Source organism: Pleurodeles waltl, chromosome 5 (genome assembly GCF_031143425.1).
Source record: "Pleurodeles waltl isolate 20211129_DDA chromosome 5, aPleWal1.hap1.20221129, whole genome shotgun sequence".
Taxonomy (NCBI): domain Eukaryota; kingdom Metazoa; phylum Chordata; class Amphibia; order Caudata; family Salamandridae; genus Pleurodeles; species Pleurodeles waltl.
The window spans coordinates 1839975910-1840000025 of NC_090444.1; the positions used below are offsets into that span (position 1 = coordinate 1839975910).

General features: G+C 51.1%; 1 protein-coding gene across 1 annotated transcript in view; it reads left to right on the forward strand.

Moving 5' to 3' along the window:
• DNAH8 (dynein axonemal heavy chain 8) overlaps positions 1-24116 on the forward strand; it is a 9979189-nt gene that overhangs the window by 8084560 nt on the left and 1870513 nt on the right. The window contains exon 65 of the mRNA XM_069236651.1: positions 22988-23164. Within this exon, the coding sequence (XP_069092752.1) occupies positions 22988-23164 (177 nt within the window). The remainder of the gene's footprint in view (positions 1-22987; positions 23165-24116) is intronic.

A 24116-nucleotide genomic window follows, 5' to 3' on the forward strand; every position in this document is an offset into this window, starting at 1 on the left:
GTCTGAGGGGTTGGCAGCAGCAGCAGCTGCAGTGGAGACCCCGGAAAGGCAGTTTGGCAGTACCCGGGTTCTGTGCTAGAGACCCACGGGATCATGGAATTGTCTCCCCAGGCCAGAATGGCATTGGGGTGACAATTCCATGATCTTAGACAGGTTACATGGCCATGTTCGGAGTTACCATTGTGACGCTATACATAGGTAGTGACCTATGTATAGTGCACACGTGTAATAGTGTCGCCGCACTCACAAAGTCCGGGGAATTTGCCCTGAACGATGTGGGGGCACCTTGGCTAGTGCCAGGGTGCCCACACACTAAGTAACTTTGCACCCAACCTTCACCAGGTGAAGGTTAGACATATAGGTGACTTAGAAGTTACTTAAGTGCAGTGGTAAATGGCTGTGAAATAACGTGGACGTTATTTCACTCAGGCTGCACTGGCAGGCCTGTGTAAGAATTGTCAGATGTCCCTATGGGTGGCAAAAGAAATGCTGCAGCCCATAGGGATCTCCTGGAATCCCAATACCCTGGGTACCTCAGTACTGTAGGAGGCTGGACTGGCTTGTAGTGAGTACCAAGGGGTACTTGCACCTTGCACCAGGCCCAGTTATCCCTTATTAGTGTATAGGGTGTCTAGCAGCATAGGCTGATAGATAATGGTAGCTTAGCAGAGCAGCTTAGGCTCAACTAGGAGACGAGTGAAGCTCCTACAGTACCACTTAGTGTCATATGCACAATATCATAAGAAAACACAATACACAGTTATACTAAAAATAAAGCTACTTTATTTTTATGACAATATGCCAAAGTATCTCAGAGTGTACCCTCAGTGAGAGGATAGGAAATATACACAAGATATATATACACTATACCAAAATATGCAGTAATAGTCTTAGAAAACAGTGCAAACAATGTATAGTTACAATAGGATGCAATGGAGACACATAGGGATAGGGGCAACACAAACCATATACTCCAAAAGTGGAATGCGAATCACGAATGGACCCCAAACCTATGTGACCTCGTAGAGGGTCGCTGGGACTATTAGAAAATAGTAAGGGTTAGAAAAATAGCCCACCCCAAGACCCTGAAAAGTGAGTGCAAAGTGCACTAAAGTTCCCCAATGGACATAGAAGTCGTGATAGGGGAATTCTGCAGGAAAGACACAAACCAGCAATGCAACAACGATGGATTTCCAGTCGAGGGTACCTGTGGAACAAGGGGACCAAGTCCAAAAGTCACAAGCAAGTCGGAGATGGGCAGATGCCCAGGAAATGCCAGCTGCGGGTGCAAAGAAGCTGCTACTGGACTGTAGAAGCTTAGGTTTCTGCCGGAACGACAAGGGCTAGAGACTTCCCCTTTGGAGGACGGATCCCTCACGCCGTGGAGAGTCGTGCAGAAGTGTTTTCCCGCTGAAAGACTGCCAACAAGCCTTGCTAGCTGCAAATCGTGCGGTAAGGGTTTTTGGATGCTGCTGTGGCCCAGGAGGGACCAGGATGTCGCAAATTGCGTCAGGAGAGAGAGGGGACGTCGAGCAAGACAAGGAGCCCTCTCAGCAGCAGGTAGCACCCGGAGAAGTGCCAGAAACAGGCACTACGAGGATGCGTGAAACGGTGCTCACCCGAAGTCGCACAAAGGAGTCCCACGTCGCCGGAGAACAACTTAGGAGGTCGTGCAATGCAGGTTAGAGTGCCGTGGACCCAGGCTGGACTGTGCACAAAGGATTTCCGCCGGAAGTGCACGGAGGCCGGAGTAGCTGCAAAAGTCGCGGTTCCCAGCAATGCAGTCTGGCGTGGGGAGGCAAGGACTTACCTCCACCAAACTTGGACTGAAGAGTCACTGGACTGTGGGAGTCACTTGGACAGAGTTGCTGGATTCGAGGGACCTCGCTCGTCGTGCTGAGAGGAGACCCAAGGGACCGGTAATGCAGCTTTTTGGTACCTGCGGTTGCAGGGGGAAGATTCCGTCGACCCACGGGAGATTTCTTCGGAGCTTCTAGTGCAGAGAGGAGGCAGACTACCCCCACAGCATGCACCGCCAGGAAAACAGTCGAGAAGGCGGCAGGATCAGTGTTACAGAGTTGCAGTAGTCGTCTTTGCTACTATGTTGCAGTTTTGCAGGCTTCCAGCGCGGTCAGCAGTCGATTCCTTGGCAGAAGGTGAAGAGAGAGATGCAGAGGAACTCGGATGAGCTCTTGCATTCGTTATCTAAGGAATCCCAAGAGACAGAGACCCTAAATAGCCAGAAAAGAGGGTTTGGCTACCTAGGAGAGAGGATAGGCTAGCAACACCTGAAGGAGCCTATCAGGAGGAGTCTCTGACGTCACCTGATGGCACTGGCCACTCAGAGCAGTCCAGTGTGCCAGCAGCACCTCTGTTTCCAAGATGGCAGAGGTCTGGAGCACACTGGAGGAGCTCTGGGCACCTCCCAGGGGAGGTACAGGTCAGGGGAGTGGTCACTCCCCTTTCCTTTGTCCAGTTTCGCGCCAGAGCAGGGCTAAGGGGTCCCTGAACCGGTGTAGACTGGCTTATGCAGAAATGGGCACCAAATGTGCCCATGAAAGCATTTCCAGAGGCTGGGGGAGGCTACTCCTCCCCTGCCTTCACACCATTTTCCAAAGGGAGAGGGTGTAACACCCTCTCTCAGAGGAAGTCCTTTGTTCTGCCATCCTGGGCCAGGCCTGGCTGGACCCCAGGAGGGCAGATGCCTGTCTGAGGGGTTGGCAGCAGCAGCAGCTGCAGTGAAACCCCGGGAAAGGCAGTTTGGCAGTACCAGGGTCTGTGCTACAGGCCACTGGGATCATGGGATTGTGCCAACTATGCCAGGATGGTATAGAGGGGGCAATTCCATGATCATAGACATATTACATGGCCATATTCGGAGTTACCATTGTGAAGCTACATATAGGTAGTGACCTATATGTAGTGCACGCGTGTAATGGTGTCCCCGCACTCACAAAGTCCGGGGAATTGGCCCTGAACAATGTGGGGGCACCTTGGCTAGTGCCAGGGTGCCCACACACTAAGTAACTTAGCACCCAACCTTTACTAGGTAAAGGTTAGACATATAGGTGACTTATAAGTTACTTAAGTGCAGTGTAAAATGGCTGTGAAATAACGTGGACGTTATTTCACTCAGGCTGCAGTGGCAGGCCTGTGTAAGAATTGTCAGAGCTCCCTATGGGTGGCAAAAGAAATGCTGCAACCCATAGGGATCTCCTGGAACCCCAATACCCTGGGTACCTCAGTACCATATAATAGGGAATTATAAGGGTGTTCCAGTAAGCCAATGTAAATTGGTAAAATTGGTCACTAGCCTGTTAGTGACAATTTGAAAGAAATGAGAGAGCATAACCACTGAGGTTCCGATTAGCAGAGCCTCAGTGAGACAGTTAGTCACTACACAGGTAACACATTCAGGCACACTTATGAGCACTGGTGCCCTGGGTGACAGGGTCCCAGTGACACATACAACTAAAACAACATATATACAGTGAAAAAATGGGGGTAACATGCCAGGCAAGATGGTACTTTCCTACAAGTACCATATACTAGGGAATTATAAGGGTGTTCCAGTATGCCAAAGTGAATTTGTGAAATTGGTCACTAGCCTGTTAGTGACAATTTGGAAAGCAGAGAGAGCATAACCACTGAGGTTCTGGTTAGCAGAGCCTCAGTGAGACAGTTAGGCATCACACAGGGAACACATACATATAGGCCACAAACTTATGAGCACTGGGGTCTTGGCTAGCAGGGTCCCAGTGACTCATAACAAACATACTGACTACATAGGGTTTTCACTATGAGCACTAGGCCCTGGCTAGCAGGATCCCAGTGAGACAGTGAAAACACCCTGACATATACTCACAAACAGGCCAAAAGTGGGGGTAACAAGGCTAGAAAGAGGCTCCTTTCTCACAGTCACTAAAATAAAGTTTTAGTAACTCTGAGTATTGTGTTTTTTTATGATATTGTGCTATATGATATAAGTGGTATAGTAGGAGCTTTGCATGTCTCCTAGTTCAGCCTAAGCTGCTTTGCCATAGCTACCTCTAACAGCCTAAGCTGCTAGAAACACCTCTGTTCTACTAATCAGGGATAACTGGACCTGGCACAAGGTGTAAGTACCACAAGGTACCCACTATAAGCCAGGCCAGCCTCCTACATTGGTGGTGTAGCAGTGGGATAGGTACTTGTAACTGCTTTACCACTTTGTCATTTGGTGCTTTTCATAAGAAAATCTTATAGCAAATAGTTCAGTATATGTACATTTAACCAAAACAGTTTACTTTTCTACTCTAAAACTTTTTACTGAGTTTCTGAAAAGTTCTGAAAACTTTTAAAAGGTTTTCTAAAAGTTTGAAAAAGTTTTTCTCTGTACTTTCAAAAGTTCTAATACTTTTTCTCTCACGGTCCTTAAACCTTTTTCTATCATGTCTTTAGTAGAGGTCACTCCCAAAGTTGTTCAGGCAACTTATGAGAGTTTAAACTACAAAAGTCTGAGGGGTCTCTGCCTGGATAGAGGTTTAAGCATAGGTAAGGATCCAACAAAAGAGTTTCTCTTTAACCTGCTCTTACAGGATGACCAGAACCAGTCTGGCCCATCTCAGGAAAGAGGAAAATGGGGAGGCTTCCCAGTCAGACTCAGAGGAGGTCCCTGAAGATGCTGGGGAGGGTTCTTACAAAGTCCTGCCCTCTAGCAGGCACCCTAGTGACCCTGGTAGTGAGAGAGGTTCACACATTAGTAGGCCATCTTTCACTCCTAAAGGCCAGTTTACTAGGATCCAGCCAGTTAGGGACAGGTCTCTCTCTGCAAATTCCCAAATCTCCTCTGTATCTAAACATTCCCAACCCTCCCACCCTGAGGATAACTTAGTGGAAAGGGAACTCAGAAAGCTGAGGTTGGAAGAGACCAGACTGAAGCTTAAACAGCAGCAGCTGGCCTTAGACAGGGAATCCCTAGATATAGAGAGGGAAAGACAGAGAATGGGGTTAGGTCCCAATGGTGGCAGCAGCAGTGTTTCAGATAGTAATCCTGTTAGAGAGCAAGATTCCAGAAACCTGCTGTGAGAAGGTAGCCTCTTTCTAGCCTTGTTACCCCCACTTTTGGCCTGTTTGTGAGTGTATGTCAGGGTGTTTGTCACTGTTTTCACTGTCTCACTGGGATCCTGATAGCCAGGCCTCAGTGCTCATAGTGAAAACACCATGTTTTCAGTATGGTTGTTATGTGTCACTGGGATCCTGCTAGTCAGGACCCCAGTGCTCATAGGTTTGTGGCCTATATGTATGTGTCACTGGGACCCTGTCACACAGGGCCCCAGTGCTCATAGGTGTGCATGTATATGTTCCCTGTGTGGTGCCTAACTGTCTCACTGAGGCTCTGCTAACCAGAACCTCAGTGGTTATGCTCTCTCATTACTTTCAAATTGTCACTAACAGGCTAGTGACCATTTTTTACCAATTTACATTGGCTTACTGGAACACCCTTATAATTCCCTAGTATATGGTACTGAGGTACCCAGGGTATTGGGGTTCCAGGAGATCCCTATGGGCTGCAGCATTTCTTTTGCCACCCATAGGGAGCTCTGACAATTCTTACACAGGCCTGCCACTGCAGCCTGAGTGAAATAACGTCCACGTTATTTCACAGCCATTTTACACTGCACTTAAGTAACTTATAAGTCACCTATATGTCTAACCTTTACCTGGTAAAGGTTAGGTGCAAAGTTACTTAGTGTGAGGGCACCCTGGCACTAGCCAAGGTGCCCCCACATTGTTCAGAGCCAATTCACTGAACTTTGTGAGTGCGGGGACACCATTACACGCGTGCACTACATATAGGTCACTACCTATATGTAGCTTCACCATGGTAACTCCGAATATGGCCATGTAACATGTCTATGATCATGGAATTGCCCCCTCTATGCCATCCTGGCATTGTTGGTACAATTCCATGATCCCAGTGGTCTGTAGCACAGACCCTGGTACTGCCAGACTGCCCTTCCTGGGGTTTCACTGCAGCTGCTGCTGCTGCCAACCCCTCAGACAGGCAGCTGCCCTCCTGGGGTCCAGCCAGGCCTGGCCCAGGATGGCAGAACAAAGAACTTCCTCTGAGAGAGGGTGTGACACCCTCTCCCTTTGGAAAATGGTGTGAAGGCAGGGGAGGAGTAGCCTCCCCCAGCCTCTGGAAATGCTTTGTTGGGCACAGATGTGCCCAATTCTGCATAAGCCAGTCTACACCGGTTCAGGGACCCCTTAGCCCCTGCTCTGGCGCGAAACTGGACAAAGGAAAGGGGAGTGACCACTCCCCTGACCTGCACCTCCCCTGGGAGGTGTCCAGAGCTCCTCCAGTGTGCTCCAGACCTCTGCCATCTTGGAAACAGAGGTGCTGCTGGCACACTGGACTGCTCTGAGTGGCCAGTGCCACCAGGTGACGTCAGAGACTCCTGCTGATAGGCTCCTTCAGGTGTTAGTAGCCTTTCCTCTCTCCTAGGTAGCCAAACCCTCTTTTCTGGCTATTTAGGGTCTCTGTCTCTGGGGAAACTTTAGATAACGAATGCATGAGCTCAGCCGAGTTCCTCTGCATCTCCCTCTTCACCTTCTGATAAGGAATCGACCGCTGACCGCGCTGGAAGCCTGCAAACCTGCAACATAGTAGCAAAGACGACTACTGCAACTCTGTAACGCTGATCCTGCCGCCTTCTCGACTGTTTTCCTGCTTGTGCATGCTGTGGGGGTAGTCTGCCTCCTCTCTGCACCAGAAGCTCCGAAGAAATCTCCCGTGGGTCGACGGAATCTTCCCCCTGCAACCGCAGGCACCAAAAAGCTGCATCTCCGGTCCCTTGGGTCTCCTCTCAGCACGACGAGCGAGGTCCCTCGAATCCAGCGACACCGTCCAAGTGACCCCCACAGTCCAGTGACTCTTCAGCCCAAGTTTGGTGGAGGTAAGTCCTTGCCTCACCTCGCTGGGCTGCATTGCTGGGAACCGCGACTTTGCAAGCTACTCCGGCCCCTGTGCACTTCCGGCGGAAATCCTTCGTGCACAGCCAAGCCTGGGTCCACGGCACTCTAACCTGCATTGCACGACTTTCTAAGTTGGTCTCCGGCGACGTGGGACTCCTTTGTGCAACTTCGGCGAGCACCGTTTCACGCATCCTCGTAGTGCCTGTTTCTGGCACTTCTCCGGGTGCTACCTGCTTCAGTGAGGGCTCTTTGTCTTGCTCGACGTCCCCTCTCTCTGCAGGTCCAATTTGCGACCTCCTGGTCCCTCCTGGGCCCCAGCAGCGTCCAAAAACGCCAAACGCACGATTTGCGTGTAGCAAGGCTTGTTGGCGTCCATCCGGCGGGAAAACACTTCTGCACGATTTTCCAAGGCGTGGGGGATCCATCCTCCAAAGGGGAAGTCTCTAGCCCTTGTCGTTCCTGCAGTATTCACAGCTCTTCAGCCTAGTAAGAGCTTCTTTGCACCAACCGCTGGCATTTCTTGGGCATCTGCCCATCTCCGAGTTGCTTGTGACTTTTGGACTTGGTCCCCTTGTTCCACAGGTACCCTCAGTCAGGAATCCATCGTCGTTGCATTGCTGATTTGTGTTTTCCTTGCATTTTCCCTCTAACACGACTATTTTGTCCTTAGGGGAACTTTGGTGCACTTTGCACTCACTTTTCAGGGTCTTGGGGAGGGTTATTTTGCTAACTCTCACTATTTTCTAATAGTCCCAGCGACCCTCTACAAGGTCACATAGGTTTGGGGTCCATTCGTGGTTCGCATTCCACTTCTGGAGTATATGGTTTGTGTTGCCCCTATCCCTATGTTTCCCCATTGCATCCTATTGTAACTATACATTGTTTGCACTGTTTTCTAAGACTATACTGCATATTTTTGCTATTGTGTATATATATCTTGTGTATATTTCCTATCCTCTCACTGAGGGTACACTCTAAGATACTTGGGCATATTGTCATAAAAATAAAGTACCTTTATTTTTAGTATAACTGTGTATTGTGTTTTCTTATGATATTGTGCATATGACACTAAGTGGTACTGTAGTAGCTTCACACGTCTCCTAGTTCAGCCTAAGCTGCTCTGCTAAGCTACCATTATCTATCAGCCTAAGCTGCTAGACACCCTATACACTAATAAGGGATAACTGGGCCTGGTGCAAGGTGCAAGTACCCCTTGGTACTCACTACAAGCCAGTCCAGCCTCCTACACCTGCATAAGATAGTCCCCCCTTACAAGGAGAGGGATGACATCAATAAGTGGTTTGCTGCACTTGAGAGGGCCTGTATGGTACAGTTGGTCCCTCAAAGGCAGTGGGCTGCTATCTTGTGGCTATCTTTCACTGGAAAGGGTAGGGATAGGCTCCTTACTGTCAGAGAAAGTGATGCCAATAATTACAAAGTTTTGAAGCATGCACTCTTGGATGGATTTGGCTTAACCACTGAACAATACAGGATTAAGTTCAGAGACACCAGGAAAGAGTCCTCTCAAGACTGGACAGATGTTGTTGACTGTTCAGTGAAGGCCTTGGAAGGTTGGTTACATGGCAGTAAAGTTTCTGACTATGAAGGACTGCATAACCTTATCCTGAGAGATCATATTCTTAACAATTGTGTATCTGATTTGTTGCACCAATACCTGGTAGACTCAGATCTGACCTCTCGCCAAGAATTGGGAAAGAAGGCAGACAAATGGGTCAGAACAAGAGTGAACAGAAAAGTTCATACAGGGGGTGACAAGGATGGCAAGAAGAAGGATGGTAAGTCTTCTGACAAGGGTGAGGACAAAAGTAAAAATTCTGAGTCTTCATCAGTGTAGGAAAGTACCATCTTGCCTGGCATGATACCCCCATTCTCACTGTATGTATGTTTGTTTTTGCCCATGTGTCACTGGGATCCTGCTAGGCAGGACCCCAGTGCTCATAAAGTATGCCCTGTATGTGTTCCCTGTGTGGTGCCTAACTGTATCACTGAGGCTCTGCTAACTAGAACATGAGTGTTTAAGCTCTCTCTGCTTTCTAAAATTGTCACCACAGGCTAGTGACTAATTTTACCAATTCTCATTGGCACACTGGAACACCCACATAATTCCCTTGTATATGGTACCTAGGTACCCAGGGTATTGGGGTTCCAGGAGATCCCTATGGGCTGCAGAATTTATTTTGCCACCCATAGGGAGCTCAGACAATTCTTACACAGGACTACCACTGCAGCCTGAGTGAAATAATGTCCACGTTATTTCACAGCCATTTTTCACTGCACATAAGTAACTTATAAGTCACCTTTATGTCTAACCCTCACCTGGTGAAGGTTAGGTGCCAAGTTACTTAGTGTGTAGGCACCCTGGCACTAGCCAAGGTGCCCCCACATTGTTCAGGGCAAATTCCCCGAACTTTGTGAATGCGGGGACACCATTACACGCGAGCACTACACATAGGTCACTACCTATGTGTAGCGTCACAATGGTAACTCCGAACATGGCCATGTAACATGTCTAAGATCATGGAATTGTCACCCCAATACCATTCTGGAATTGGGGGGACAATTCCATGATCCCCGGGTTTCTAGCACAGAACCTGGGTACTGGCAAACTGCTTTTCTGGGGTTTCCACTGCAGCTGCTGCCAACTCCTCAGACAGGTTTCTGCCCCCCTGGGGTCTGGGCAGCCCAGTCCCATGAAGGCAGAACAAAGGATTTCCTCTGAGAGAGGGTGTTACACCCTCTCCCTTTGGAAATAGGTGTAAAGGGCTGGGGAGGAGTAGCCTCCCCCAGCCTCCAGAAATGCTTTGATGGGCACAGATGGTGCCCATCTCTGCATAAGCCAGTCTACACCGGTTCAGGGATCCCCCAGCCCTGCTCTGGCACGAAACTGGACAAAGGAAAGGGGAGTGACCACTCCCCTGACCAGTACCTCCCATGGGAGGTGCCCAGAGCTCCTCCAGTGTGTCCCAGACCTCTGCCATCTTGGATTCAGAGGTGTTGGGGCCCAATGGACAGCTCTGAGTGGCCAGTGCCAGCAGGTGACATCAGAGACCCCTCCGGATGGGTGCTTACCTCTTTCAGTAGCCACGCCTCCTTTCTTAGTTGCCAAACCTCCTTTTCTGGCTATTTAGGGTCTCTCCTCTGGGCTATTCCTCAGATAACGAATACAAGAGCTCACCAGAGATCCTCTGCACTTCCCTCTACGACTTCTGCCAAGGATTGACCGCTGACTGCTCCAGGACGCCTGCAAAACCACAACAAAGTAGCAAGACAACTACCAGCAACATTGTAGCGCCTCATCCTGCCGGCTTTCTCGACTGTTTCCTGGTGGTGCATGCTCTGAGGGCTGTCTGCCTTCACCCGGCACTGGAAGCCGAGAAGAAATCTCCCGTGGGTCGACGGAATCTTCCCCCTGCCAACGCAGGCTCCAAACTTCTGCATCACTGGTCCTCTGGGTCCTCTCTCATCCTGATGAGCGTGGTCCCTGGAACACAGGAGCTGGGTCCAAGTGTCTCCCACAGTCCAATGGCCCTTCTTTCCAAATTTGGTGGAGGTAAGTCCTTGCTTCCCCATGCCAGACAGCAAACCTGTGTACTGCGTGATTTGCAGCTGCTCTGGCTTCTGTGCACTTCTCCAAGGATTCCTTTGTGCACAGCCTAGCCTGGGTCCCCAGCACTCCGTCCTGCATTGCCCACCTCGCTGAGTTGGACTCCGACATCGTGGGACCCTCCTTTTGTGACTCTGAGTTCACAGATCTTCTAAGTGCCTGTTCCAGTACTTCTGCGGGTGCTGCCTGCTTCTGCAGGAGCTCTCTGAGTTGCTGAGTGCCCCCCACTGTCTCCTCCTCCAAGGGGTGATATCCTGGTCCTTCCTGGTCCCCAGCAGCACCCAAAATCCTCAACCGCGACTCTTGCAGCTAGCAAGGCTTATTTGCGGTATTTATGCCTGGAAACACTTCTGCAACCTCCAGCACGCCGTGGGACATCTTCCATCCAAAGGAGAATTTCCTAGCCCTTTTCGTTGTTGCAAAATCATCGGCTTCTTCCACCCGGAGGCAGCCCTTTTGCACCTTCATCCGGGGTTTTCTGGGCTCCTGCACCCCCTGGACACTTTTGTGACTCTTGGACTTGGTCCCCTTCCTTTACAGGTCCTCAGGACCAGGGATCCGTCTTCAGTGTTTTGCTGGTGCTTGTGGTTCTTGCAAAATCCCCTATCACGACTATTGTGTCTTTCTGCGGTAGTAGGGTAATTTTACTCCTACTTTTCAGGGTCTTGGGGTGGGGTATTTTGGACACCCGTACTGTTTTCTCACAGTCCCAGCGACCCTCTACAATCTCCCATAGGTCTGGGGTCCATTCGTGATTCGCATTCCACTTTTGGAGTATATGGTTTGTGTTGCCCCTAGACGTATGTCTACCTATTGCATCCTATTGTGATTCTACATTGTTTGCACTACTTTTCTTACTGTTACTTACCTGTTTTGGGTTTTTGTACATATAACTTGTGTATATTACTTACCTCCTAAGTGAGGGTATTCTCTGAGATACGTTTGGCATATTGTCACTAAAATAAAGTACCTTTATTTTTAGTAACTCTGAGTATTGTGTTTTCTTATGATATTGTGCTATATGATATAAGTGGTATAGTAGGAGCTTTGCATGTCTCCTAGTTCAGCCTAAGCTGCTTTGACATAGCTACTTTCCATCAGCCTAAGCTGCTAGAAACACCTCTATTCTACTAATAAGGGATAACTGGACCTGGCACAGGGTGTAAGTACCACAAGGTACCCACTATAAGCCAGGCCAGCCTCCTACATTTAGTAATTAAAGTCATAGATTTATTTCCCTATATTAACAATGGTAATGTCACGAAAATAACTTTCAAGCACAGATGATAAGCATATAAGATCAATAGCGATTGGTTATAACGATGTATATCTCTCAATTTGATTAATACAATTAAACACATTGGGGGTCATTCCAACCCTGGCGGTCGGTGTTAAAGCGGCTGCCAACCCGCCAACAGGCAGGCGGTCAAAAAATGGAATTCTGACCCTGGCGGAAACCGCCAACACAGACCGCCACTTTAACACTCCGACCGCCACGGCGGGACAAACAAACAGCACGGCGGTGACCGCCAACAGACAGGCGGGAGACAATGTACCGCCCACCCTATCACAACTCACCAATCCGCCACCTTTTCCGGGGCGGGAGCCCCGCCGATAAAAACACGGCGGAAACAGACTACGAACGGGAAAACGCTCACCTCTACACACCCCTCGAGGAATCTGGACAGCATGGAACCAGAACTACACATCCTACCAGCTATTGTCTACCTGCTCCTCTACCAGGAGCACGAACGCCGGCGCAGAAGACAACGGTGAGTACTGCACCTACGACACAGGGGAGGGGGGAGGAGAAAAGATTACGGGCACACACATACGCGACACACCCACCCTCACCCACAACTACCTACACATCAATGCAGGGCAACAACTCAGAGTGACACCCCCCAAGCCCCCCGGAAAAATGCCAAGACAAAATGAAATGATCATGAAATTCAAATATATTGTAAGGCTAAGTAAAAAATTATTTCCAACATCTATAACTATATACACATATGTAAATTGTCCTGTCCAAATTCGGTTTCAGTCATTGTACGTGGGCCAATGGGCCTCAACACATGGGCAAAGCCCACACAGGAGACCCGAATCCATTGGAGAGAACACTGCAGGGGCATCAGATAGAAAAACTACAGGCACCTCAGGGGGAAGGGAAGGGGAGGCACCTCAGCCACATGAGTCCACGACGCCAGATCCACGAGGGGCCTCCATGGCCCCTGTCCCATCCTGGGGAGTGCAAAGCCACAGTCTCACAAGTCTCGACAGTGGGTGGGTTGCCCACTGTGCCATCCTGGGGAGTGCAAAGCCACAGTCTCACAAGTCTCGACAGTGGGTGGCGTGCCCACTGTTACATCCTGGGGAGTGCAAAGCCACAGTCTCTCAAGTGGATTACAGACTCCACTGGTTCTGGAGGAGGCATGGTGCCCAGAGTGCATCGTGCAGCCCTGCCCGACACAGATCCGGGCCTGCCCCTTCTGCCAATGAAGAAGTGCCCAGCGGAGCGGTGCAGAGACGGCGGTGCCCAGCGGAGCGGTGCAGAGACGGCGGTGCCCAGCGGAGCGGTGCTTGAGTTGAAGGGCCCAGCGGAGCGGTGCAGAGACGGCGGTGCCCAGCGGAGCGGTGCTTGAGTTGAAGGGCCCAGCGGAGCGGTGCTTGAGATGAAGGGCCCAGCGGAGCGTGCTTGAGATGAAGGGCCCAGCGGAGCGGTGCAGAGATGGCGGTGCCCAGCGGAGCGGTGCTTGAGTTGAAGGGCCCAGCGGAGCGGTGCAGAGACAGCGGTGCCCAGCGGAGCGGTGCTTGAGTTGAAGGGCCCAGCGGAGCGGTGCTTGAGATGAAGGGCCCAGCGGAGCGGTGTAGAGACGGCGGTGCCCAGCGTAGCGGTGCTTGAGTTGAAGGGCCCAGCGGAGCGGTGCTTGAGTTGAAGGGCCCAGGGGAGCGGTGCTTGAGTTGAAGGGCCCAGCGGAGCGGTGCTTGAGTTGAAGGGCCCAGCGGAGCGGTGCAGAGACGGCGGTGCCCAGCGGAGCGGTGCTTGAGTTGAAGGGCCCAGCGGAGCGGTGCTTGAGTTGAAGGGCCCAGCAGAGCGGTGCTTGAGATGAAGGGCCCAGCGGAGCGGTGCTTGAGATGAAGGGCCCAGCGGAGCGGTGCAGAGACGGCAGTGCCCAGCGGAGCGGTGCTTGAGTTGAAGGGCCCAGCGGAGCGGTGCTTGAGATGAAGGGCCCAGCGGAGCGTTGTAGAGACGGCGGTGCCCAGCGGAGCGGTGCTTGAGTTGAAGGGCCCAGCGGAGCAGAGCTTGAGTTGAAGGGCCCAGCGGAGCGGTGCTTGAGATGAAGGGCCCAGTGGAGCGGTGCTTGAGATGAAGGGCCCTGTTCAGCGGTTCTTGTCTTGAAGGGCCCTGTTCAGCGGTGCTTGTCTTGAAGGGCCCTGTTCAGCGGTGCTTGTCTTGAAGGGCCCTGTTCAGCGGTTCTTGAGACGGCGGTGCCTTGTTCAGCGGTTCTTGTCTTGAAGGGCCCTGTTCAGCGGTGCTTGTCTTGAAGGGCCCTGTTCCGCGGTTCTTGTCGTGAAGGGCCCTGTTCAGCGGTTCTTGAGACGGCGGTGCCCTGTTCAGCGGTTCTTGTCTTGAAGGGCCCTGTTCAGCGGTGCTTGTCTTGAAGGGCCCTGTTCAGCGGTTCTTGTCTTGAAAGGCCCTGTTCAGCGGTTCTTGTCTTGAAGGGCCCTGTTCAGCGGTTCTTGAGACGGCGGTGCCCTGTTCAGTGGTTCTTGTCTTGAAGGGCCCTGTTCAGCGGTTCTTGAGACGGCGGTGCCCTGTTCAGCAGTTCTTGTCTTGAAGGGCCCTGTTCAGCGGTTCTTGTCTTGAAGGGCCCTGTTCAGCGGTTCTTGTCTTGAAGGGCCCTGTTCAGCGGTGCTTGTCTTGAAGGGCCCTGTTCAGCGGTGCTTGTCTTGAAGGGCCCTGTTCAGCGGTTCTTGTCTTGAAGGGCCTTGTTCAGCGGTGCTTGTCTTGAAGGGCCCTGTTCAGCGGTGCTTGTCTTGAAGGGCCTTGTTCAGCTGTTCTTGTCTTGAAGGGCCCTGTTCAGCGGTTCTTGTCTTGAAGGGCCCTGTTCAGCGGTTCTTGAGACGGCGGTGCCCTGTTCAGCGGTTCTTGTCTTGAAGGGCCCTGTTCAGCGGTGCTTGTCTTGAAGGGCCCTGTTCAGCGGTTCTTGTCTTGAAAGGCCCTGTTCAGCGGTTCTTGTCTTGAAGGGCCCTGTTCAACGGTGCTTGTCTTGAAGGGCCCTGTTCAGCGGTTCTTGACATGTGTCTCCAGGGCACCATATCCGGCTAATATATGGAGTTCACTCGCCATCCGACTTCTCGCTTGCGGGGCCCTCCTGTGCTGGAGTCCCGGGCCCATGGGTGTCCTCCTTCACACCCGGAATGGGGCTGGTGGGGCCCTCCTGGGCAGCTCGCCTGCTGCCGGACTTGTCGGCCGTGCTGCCCTTGCCATCCTTCCGTGATTCTCTGTGGCCCTTCCCTCCCTTTGTAGATGTGCCAGGTGGCACCCCACTTCCTGACGGTGCCAGGGTAGTGCCTTTGGAGGCTGCCGTCTCTGGCCTCTCGCGCCGGCCCTTGCCTTTCTTGGATTTTTTCCCAGGGGGTGGGCTGGCTGTCCCTTTACTGCTGGCCGATGTAGCTGCCCTTGAAGGTGGTGGACTCTAATATCCCTGTACTATGGTCCTTGTAGGTCCAGGGGTTGTGGTGGCTGAGGTGCCGATTGGACTCTTACGAGATGGAGGGGGTGGGTCAGGTGATGGAAAGAGGTTAATTTTGGAGAGGAAAAACTTTTTAGGAGCAGTGGGAAGGGTAAGTGCAGTGGGTATGGGAGTGGAGGAAGAGGATGTGGTTGTAGGAGAGTCAAGTCTGGTGTCTTTGGGTGCAGGTGCTTGTGACGGAGGCTGTCGTGAGGTGGATGGCTGTTGGGTGGGTGGCTGCCTGCGTTTTTGTGGTTTGGAAGAGGGGGTGACACACACACTGGGAGAGGACACAGGGGACGTGTAAATGGCAGTGGGGGTGGTGACTGCACGTGTACGGAGTGTTCTGGTGGGTGTGCTGGTGATGGACGTAGTGGCTGATGATGTTGTGCATGCAAGTGTGAGTGGAGACGTCACAGGGAGGGAGGAGGGAGACGAGGAGGAGGGGGACACAGAGGAGGTAGTGGCTGTTGGTATGTCTGCATGTGCCTGTTGCTTGTGTGAATGCTTCTGTGATGTGTGGTGCTTATGTCTGGATGAGCTGCCCTTGGGTGTTGAGGTGTGTGCAGGCTGGTCTGTAGGTGTGTCTGGGATAGGCAGAGGACCAGGGGAGTGGGACTGGGTGGAGGAAGTTGGAGGAGGGAGGCAGGAGACAGGGACAATGGCTGCCGTCAGTGCTGAGGCCAGAGCGTTGAACGATTGCTGATGGGCAGCCTGACCCGAATGAATGCCCTCCAGGTATGCATTGCTCCGGTGCACCTCCCTTTCTACCCCCTGGATGGCATTCAAAAGGGTAGACTGCCCAACAATGAGCGTCCTGAGGAGGTCAATGACCTCCTCACTGAGGGCAGCAGGGGTAACTGGGGCAGGGCCTGAGGTGCCTGGGGTGAAGGAGATGCCCGCCTTCGTGTGCGAGCGGGCACGGGGCGAACGCTGAGGGGCTGCTTGGAGGGCGGAGCTGGTGTGCTGGGTGGCGGCTGTACCTGTTGTTGCGGTGGGCACGGATGTTGCCGCCACCACAAGGGAGCTCCCTTCCGAGGACGTGTCTGTGTCGCTGATGTCTCCACGTGTCCCCGTTGTGGAGCTCCCCTCGCCCTCCGTCTCACTGCCGAACACCGAGTCGGTTGCATGGTCCTCCAGGGCCATGTGAGATGCAGCTCCCTCGTGCTCCGATGCCACTTCTCCTCCGCCTGATGATGCTAATGCACACATGAACAGGAAGAGCAGCAAAAAAGGGGGGGGAGAAAATAAAGACATGTTGAGTGCATGCATTGGCAACACAGTTGGCGGAGAGGACAGACACAGAAGCCCCCTGCTCTACGCCGCGCACTTGGGGTACACTACTCGATCATTGGGACTTGGCCTACAAGCCTATGGACGACAATTGCACACATAGGTGACACAGGGCCATGGATAGCTGTACTTGGCACCCTACAGAGGTGGGGGGCGGGGGCACAGGGCCATGCCTTACGGAGGGGCCTAGCCTACAGAAATCCTAGGGAGACCCACAGCCCTCCTCCCCCACCCAGACACCTCCACTGCGCGCTAAGATAGCTGAATGTGCTAGTACTCACCCCCTTGTGTCTGCTGTGATGTCCTCACGCGCCCATCCAAATCTGGGTAGGCCACCGCCAGGATCCGAGACATCAGGGGGGTCAATTGACGAGTGGCACCCCTCCTACGTTGGGAGGCCATCCCCAGCAGAGCCTCCGCGGTCTTCCTGCTCCCGCTGCGGATGTCCTCCCACCTCTTGCGGCAGTGGGTGCCCCGTCTGTTGTGGACCCCCAGGGTCCGGACGTCCTTGGCGATGGCACGCCAAATGTCGATTTTCTGATGGGCGCTGACCTATGTCACATGTACAGGGGGAGAAATAACATTGTCATAATTTTCTGCATGCTCGATGTGAGTGGCCCCCCATCCCCACCCTTGCCATGTGGCACATGCTCTCATCCGTCGTTTGATGCATGCCTCAATCGCTTCCCTCCCCACCATCTTTCATCCACCCGACTCAACCCAGGCATTGCCCCCAAAGCATGCTCCCAGTGTACTTACCTGTTGGTCTGGAGGACCGTAGAGTAGCGCATACTGGGGGAGGACCCCATCCACGAGTTTCTCCAATTCTTCAGAAGTGAAGGCAGGGGCCCTTTCCCCAGTCGCAGCAGCCATTGTATCTTCCAGACCAAGGTCACAGCAGCACTTGCAGTATAGGTCCTCTCCTGTGGACGATCAGGTCTCGAGTGATTAAGCAGATAGAAAATGGCGGTCACGTCCGCGGCGGTGCGTACCGCGACAGCGCGTACCGCGACAGCCGGAGCACTTCGTCATTGGCTCCTGAAACCCATAGGGTTCAATGTTAACCAATGCGGCTTTGTGCGCGGTCTTCGACCGCCTACCGCCACGGTGTGCCACGCCAGCGCATTGACCTCACATCCCAATGTCGCACTTCACATGTCAGGCAGCCGCCATTTCAAGGGCCCACATGGCTTAATTTCTACTGCGTCACACATGCCTAGGCCTTGCATCGACACTCACACAAGCCATTCAATGCATTGAGAATCGTGTACTGTGCAAGCTGTGGGAACGTACCTGTGGGTTGATTGACTCTGGGCTCGCTGTTGTCCTTCCTAGGCACCGTCCGCTGGGACTTGCGAGGAGATGGAGGAATGTTCCTGTGTACAGACCGCTGGTGGACCTGTCGACAATGGAGGAACGACATGTCATTCTGACATACAGGCTTGACCAAGCCACTATACAGGAACTGTGTGCCCAGCTGGAGCCAGACCTGATGTCACCCATCCGCCAACCCACAGGGATCCCCCCTCTAGTGCAGGTACTGTCAGTACTCCATTTTTTGGCAAGTGGGTCATTTCAAACAACAGTGGCCATTTCATCAGGGATGTCCCAGCCTATGTTTTCAAAGGTGTTGTCCAGAGTGTTGTCTGCCCTGCTCAAACACATGCGGAGATACATCGTTTTCCCTGAGGTGGGGGATTTGCCTACAGTGAAGGGTGATTTCTATGCCCTTGGACATATTCCCAACATCATTGGTGCCATTGATGGGACTCATGTGGCTTTGGTACCCCCCAGAGAAAGTGAACAGGTGTACAGGAACAGAAAAAGTTATCATTCCATGAATGTCCAGGTGGTCTGTTTGGCTGACCAGTACATCTCCCATGTAAATGCCAAGTTCCCTGGGTCAGTGCATGACGCGTACATCATGCGAAATAGCAGCATCCCTTATGTGATGGAACAACTACAAAGACACCGTGTGTGGCTAATTGGTGACTCAGGTTACCCCAACCTGTCGTGGTTACTGACCCCAGTGAGGAATCCCAGGACAAGGGCAGAGGAACGGTACAATGAGGCCCATGGGCGTACTAGGAGGGTGATCGAGCGGACCTTCGGCCTCCTGAAGGCCAGGTTTAGGTGCCTGCATATGACAGGTGGATCCCTAATGTACTCACCAAAGAAGGTGTGCCAGATCATCGTGGCCTGCTGTATGCTTCACAACCTGGCTTTGCGACGCCAGGTGCCTTTTCTGCAGGAAGATGGTCCAGATGGTGGTGTTGTAGCAGCTGTGGATCCTGCGGAGAGTGAAGAGGAGGAAGACGAAGAGGACGACACAGACAACAGGGACACAGTGATACAGCAGTATTTTCAATAACACACAGGTAAGAATCAACACCGGCATTTTACATTTACTTACAGTCTCCTGCCTCTCTACTGTCTGTCCTTTTCACCCAGTGTATGCTAACAGAGTTGTGACTTTCCCTTCCAATTTCAGAGATGTGGGCCCCACTGCGTGACCTCTGCTTTGTTTGCCCATGGACTACAGCTGTGTGACAGTGGTATGTTGTCATCACAATGTAACTGGTCATTTTGGCACGTTTATGTCTAATACATATTTTCAAAAATACAGGCAGACTATTTGTGTGCAATAAGTGTGTTTATTAAAGTGCTAAATTTTGGAACATGGTTGAAAATCGGTGATGGGTGATGGTGGAGGAATGTCCATGGCAGAGTCCAGATTCTCAGTCTCACAGGTGCATTGTCCATATGCCTGTGGAAGGTGGAGCAGGGGCAGTTTAAGGTTTGACAGGGTGACAGTGTGGGACAGTGGGATGACATCAGGGGGTATCCTTTCCTGGCGGGGGTCTTGGCATCCTACTCTGTCTTCTTCCTAGATCTCAGGCCACGCTTGCGGGTGGTTCTTCTTCTGCAGGAGGTGGGGTTCTGGTGGCCTGTTCTTGTGTCGGGGCCTCCTGTCCACTAGCGCCGGCGGAGGTGGTAGCCTGTTCCTGGTCCATGCTAGTGACAGGCGCCCTTTGTGGTGCCACATGGTCCCGCAATGTGGTGACAATCTGGTTGAGAGCCACTACAATGGTGCCCATTGCGGAACTAATGTTTCTCAATTCTTCCCTGAACCCCATAAACTGTTCCTCCTGCAGTACCTGGATCTCCTGGAACCTGGCCAGGACCGTCGCCATCGTCTCCTGGGAGTGGTGGTATGCTCCCATGATGGAGGTGAGGGCCTCGTGGAGAGTGGGTTCCCTGGGCCTGTCCCCCCCCTGTCGCACAGCAGTCCTTCCAGTTCCCCTGTTTCCCTGGGCCTCTGTCCCCTGAACCGTGTGCCCACTACCACTGCCCCCAGGTCCCTGTTGTTGTTGGGGTGGTGGGTTAACCTGGGTGCCCTGTAGTGGTGGACACACCGCTCATTGACGTGTCCTGGAGACAGAGGCATGGGCCCGGTGGGTGGGTGCTGTGCTGGTGTTCCCAGAGGGGGGTAGGTCTGCTGTGGCCTGTGGCTGTCTGAGGGGAACCGACTGTCCCGAGGTCCCCGAGGGGCCGGGCTGGTCATCTGGGTCCAGGGAGACAGAGCTGCTGTCATCACTGGGGGCCTCTTCTGGGGGTGGGATGGACATTTCTGGACCCTCCTGGGCGGTGTGGTGGCGTTCGGGTCCTGCAGGGGTATAAGAGTATGGTTATTGCTTCTGTGTGTGCCATAGCGTGCAATGGGTGGGTGCCAGTGTACCCCAGTGCTGGCATTCCTTTGTGGGGGCTGTTGTGACGGCGGTTTGTGGGGGAGATGGGTATGTGCAGTGGGCATGCTTAGGTGATGGGTGTCGATGGTTTGTGGTGGCATGCAGGGTTTGGTGTTGGGTTGGGTGGGTTGTGATGGTGAGACATTAGCAGGGAGGATGTGTGATGGGGGTGGGGAGGAGGGTGGAGGTATGAGTTGGAATGCTGGTGGGTGGGGTGGATGAAGTAGTTGAGATTAGACTTACCAGAGTCCATTCCTCCGCCTACTCCAGCGAGGCCCTCAGGATGCAGGATGTTCAAGACTTGCTCCTCCCATGCTGTAAATTCTGGGGGAGTAGGTGGGGGTCCGCCGCCAGTCTTCTGCACCGCGATGTTGTGCCTTGATACCATGGAACGCACCTTCCCCCGTAGGTCGTTCCACCGCTTCCTGATGTCGTCCCGATTTCGTGGATGCTGTCCCACAGCGTTGACCCTGTCCACTATTCTTTGCCATAGCTCCATCTTCCTGGCAATGGTGGTGTGCTGCACCTGTGTCCCGAATAGCTGGGGCTCTACCCAAACTATTTCCTCCACCATGACCCTGAGTTCTGCGTCTGAGAACCTGGGGTGTCTTGGGGGTGCCATGGGGTGGTGTGGATGAGGTGGTGTTTGCGGTGATGAGTGTGGTGAGTGTAGTGGTGTGTGGTGTTTTGTGCGTGGTTGTTGTGTGGGTGATGGTGTAGTGTGCCTCTGTGTGATGGTGTTCTCTATTCTATGCTCTCTCTCTCTGGGCTTCGTCTCTGATTTGTGGTCGTAGGGGTTTGTGGGTGATGTGGGTGTGTGTTTTATAGTTAATTGGGTGTGTGGGAGTGTTGTGGGTATGTGTCTCAGGTGTGTGTATTTCAAATTGTCCAATGTGGCTGTGTTTTGTAAGTGTGTGTGTATTTTGACCGCAGCAGTGTGTACCGCCAATGGAATACCGCGGTTGAAAGACCGCCGCGTGGATTCGTGGGTCGTAATGGAATGGGCGTATTTCTGTTGGCGTGACAGTGGAGGTTTGGTCTTCGCCAGTTTAACGCTGGCCGTTGGTGTGGCGGACTTTTGTGGATGTCGGGTTTTTGGCGGTTTGCCTCTTGAGGGTCAGAATGACCGTGGCGGTTTACCGCGGCGGTGTTGTGGCGGCCTTCTGACCGGCGGTAAAAGGCGCTTACCGCCGAGGTCAGAATGACCCCCATTATCTCCAAAAAAATCATACTTCTTAATGATACAAAAACTGGTAATAATGGCAGAGTATACATTAGTTCAGCATCAAAATGATCTCAAAACAAACCATGAGCATATCAAGATTAATTCCCTAACTATCCACAAATCAACATTGACATGTTGTACTTCATGTAAAAAGAATTTAGTAACACAAATTTAGAAAAATCTCCTAACTTAATTATGTTATAAAGAAAAACTATTAATGCGAACCAATAAAATCATTTGTTGCAGCTTGTACCTGAAAAGCAAGAGAGACACAATTCACATTTAATCACATACAATACCACAAAGGTAGTAACAGCAAATGATCAGCTTCATTTTGAGGACACCATCAGTTATCTCATCAGACGATTTGGGCCTAACGACAGCTAATCTCGAATCTCGTCTGCTCTTCAAGAATCACTCTAGAAGAAACACCCTGTCTAATCATTCTACCCAGGTTGTTATCCTAAATTCTAATTAACTCCTGATTGGTCAGACTACGGGGTGGTTTCATTTCAGCCAATCGACAACTAAGTTGAGGACCTAAACTTAACAAATCTATGCTAACTATAACATTTTCTTTCGATGTATCTTTACTTCTTCCGTCTCGTCTGTAACTCCATTGTCTCATCGACTCTCGAGTATCTTGTTCTCAGGAAGAAGCTTTTACAGTTTCTTTTACTTCCATACTAGAGGAAAGACCAGCATGTAATGCTTGGTTGATACACGACCTTGTAAGACATAACGCTGCACCCCAACAGGGGTAGCTGCGGGTACATCTACACAGGCTTCGAAAACACTTTATGAGAGCTTAGAATCATGGAAAATGACCATAGCGTTTGAATATAATTTTGCTTAGCCAAGAACAGAATAACAGACATCTCAGAAATTTCTTGTTGTACACGTTAGTTCATTACACATTTTTAATTTGAAAATCATTAATAAACATATTAGAAAATATACACTCTCACAGCTCATTTTTTATAACCCCCAAAGAATTTGGTGAATCATTAATTTATCCAGTTTCTTCCACATACAATGATCCTCAGCACAGTTTAAGAAAACAATTTATTTGACAAATAGAGATAAAAGTGGATAGATGGATGGTTTACCTTGAGAGAAGAGGGCAAGGTGAGAAAAATAAAACAACTAAAGTGGAAGATGAAATTAGGCATTTCAGCCTGAGGGTGAGAATTTGAAAAATGGGCTGACCTGATAACAACGTGACCAACATTGCACCCCATGCAGTTCACTTCAAACAGAATTGAGTTTTAAGATGTGGAATTGCAGTGTGAATTTTTTCTATTAGTAGCAAAAAATCTATTGTATCTTTCAATTGCATTATAGTTGATCAAGGATTGATGAGATATTTTGCTGTATTTTTTGTCCCAACTGTCCTTAGGTGTTAGCAGAAGTTGCAGTAAGCGCGCAGGCTTCATCTGTTGTAAAAGAAGAAGTGCAGTTGGTGAAGGACAAGGCACAAAAAATTGTTGATGAGATTGCACTGGAGAAAATAAAAGCAGAGTCTAAACTGGTGGCTGCGAAACCAGCACTGGAAGAAGCAGAATCTGCATTAAATGTAAAAGCAGCATTATTTTGTGATCAGTAAATATTAAAGTGTGCCAATGCAGCAGTGTTATGTGTCCGTAGTTAAGGTGCACAATATGCTTATCTTCATGACAATATTATGATCCATCAAATGTATCCCTGTTTTCCAAGATATGCATCATCTACAGAGAAAGAAATATCTGAAGAAAGACATTTTTAGCAAACCACAGAGGGTGGAGATCAGTTAAAGCTTTTTACTGAATGTGTTCAAGACCTGTGACTATCCTTAAATAAATCTACACCTCGAAAAACCAGATGAATGCACATTTGTGTATAGCTGTCAAAAATACATTTATTAGGATTTTCTGACTGGATTTGAAGAATAAGCCAGAGCTTTGAAAAACCTTACCACCTTTCACTAATGCCCAGGGGCCTCATGAACAAAGGGACTTATTTTTCAGAATGTGACACAGTGCAGTGGAGCAAGTCACATTGCTGCGCTACACTGTGTCACAGGGAAATGGCAGGAATGTGCCGTATTTAGGGCAATATGGCACATTCCTGTCCTTTCCGGAACGCTTGCGCACAATGGAAGCACCCTTGCACCATGGTGAAAGGAGGCCTGCTTTGCATGCAGGATTGTTTTTGTGCAGGAAGGTGTACCTTCCTGCACAAAAACAATCATGAGAGGCAGAATGCAGTACACTTAGAAAGAGGAACTAACAAGGAAAAATAAAGATATTTCTCCTCATTACGCCTCCCATGAGAAGGCATATCTTTTATGCATTCCTAGGTCTACCATTTCTGGTAAATCCAGGTTTGCTTAAAAAATCATGGGAGTTGCGTGGGAAGTATATGTCAGGGTGTTTTTACTGTCTCACTGGGATTCTGCTAGCCAGGACCCCAATGCTCATAGTGGAAACCCTATTTGTCAGTTGTAAGAGGCTGGCCTGGCTTGTAGTGGGTACCAGAGGTACTTACAC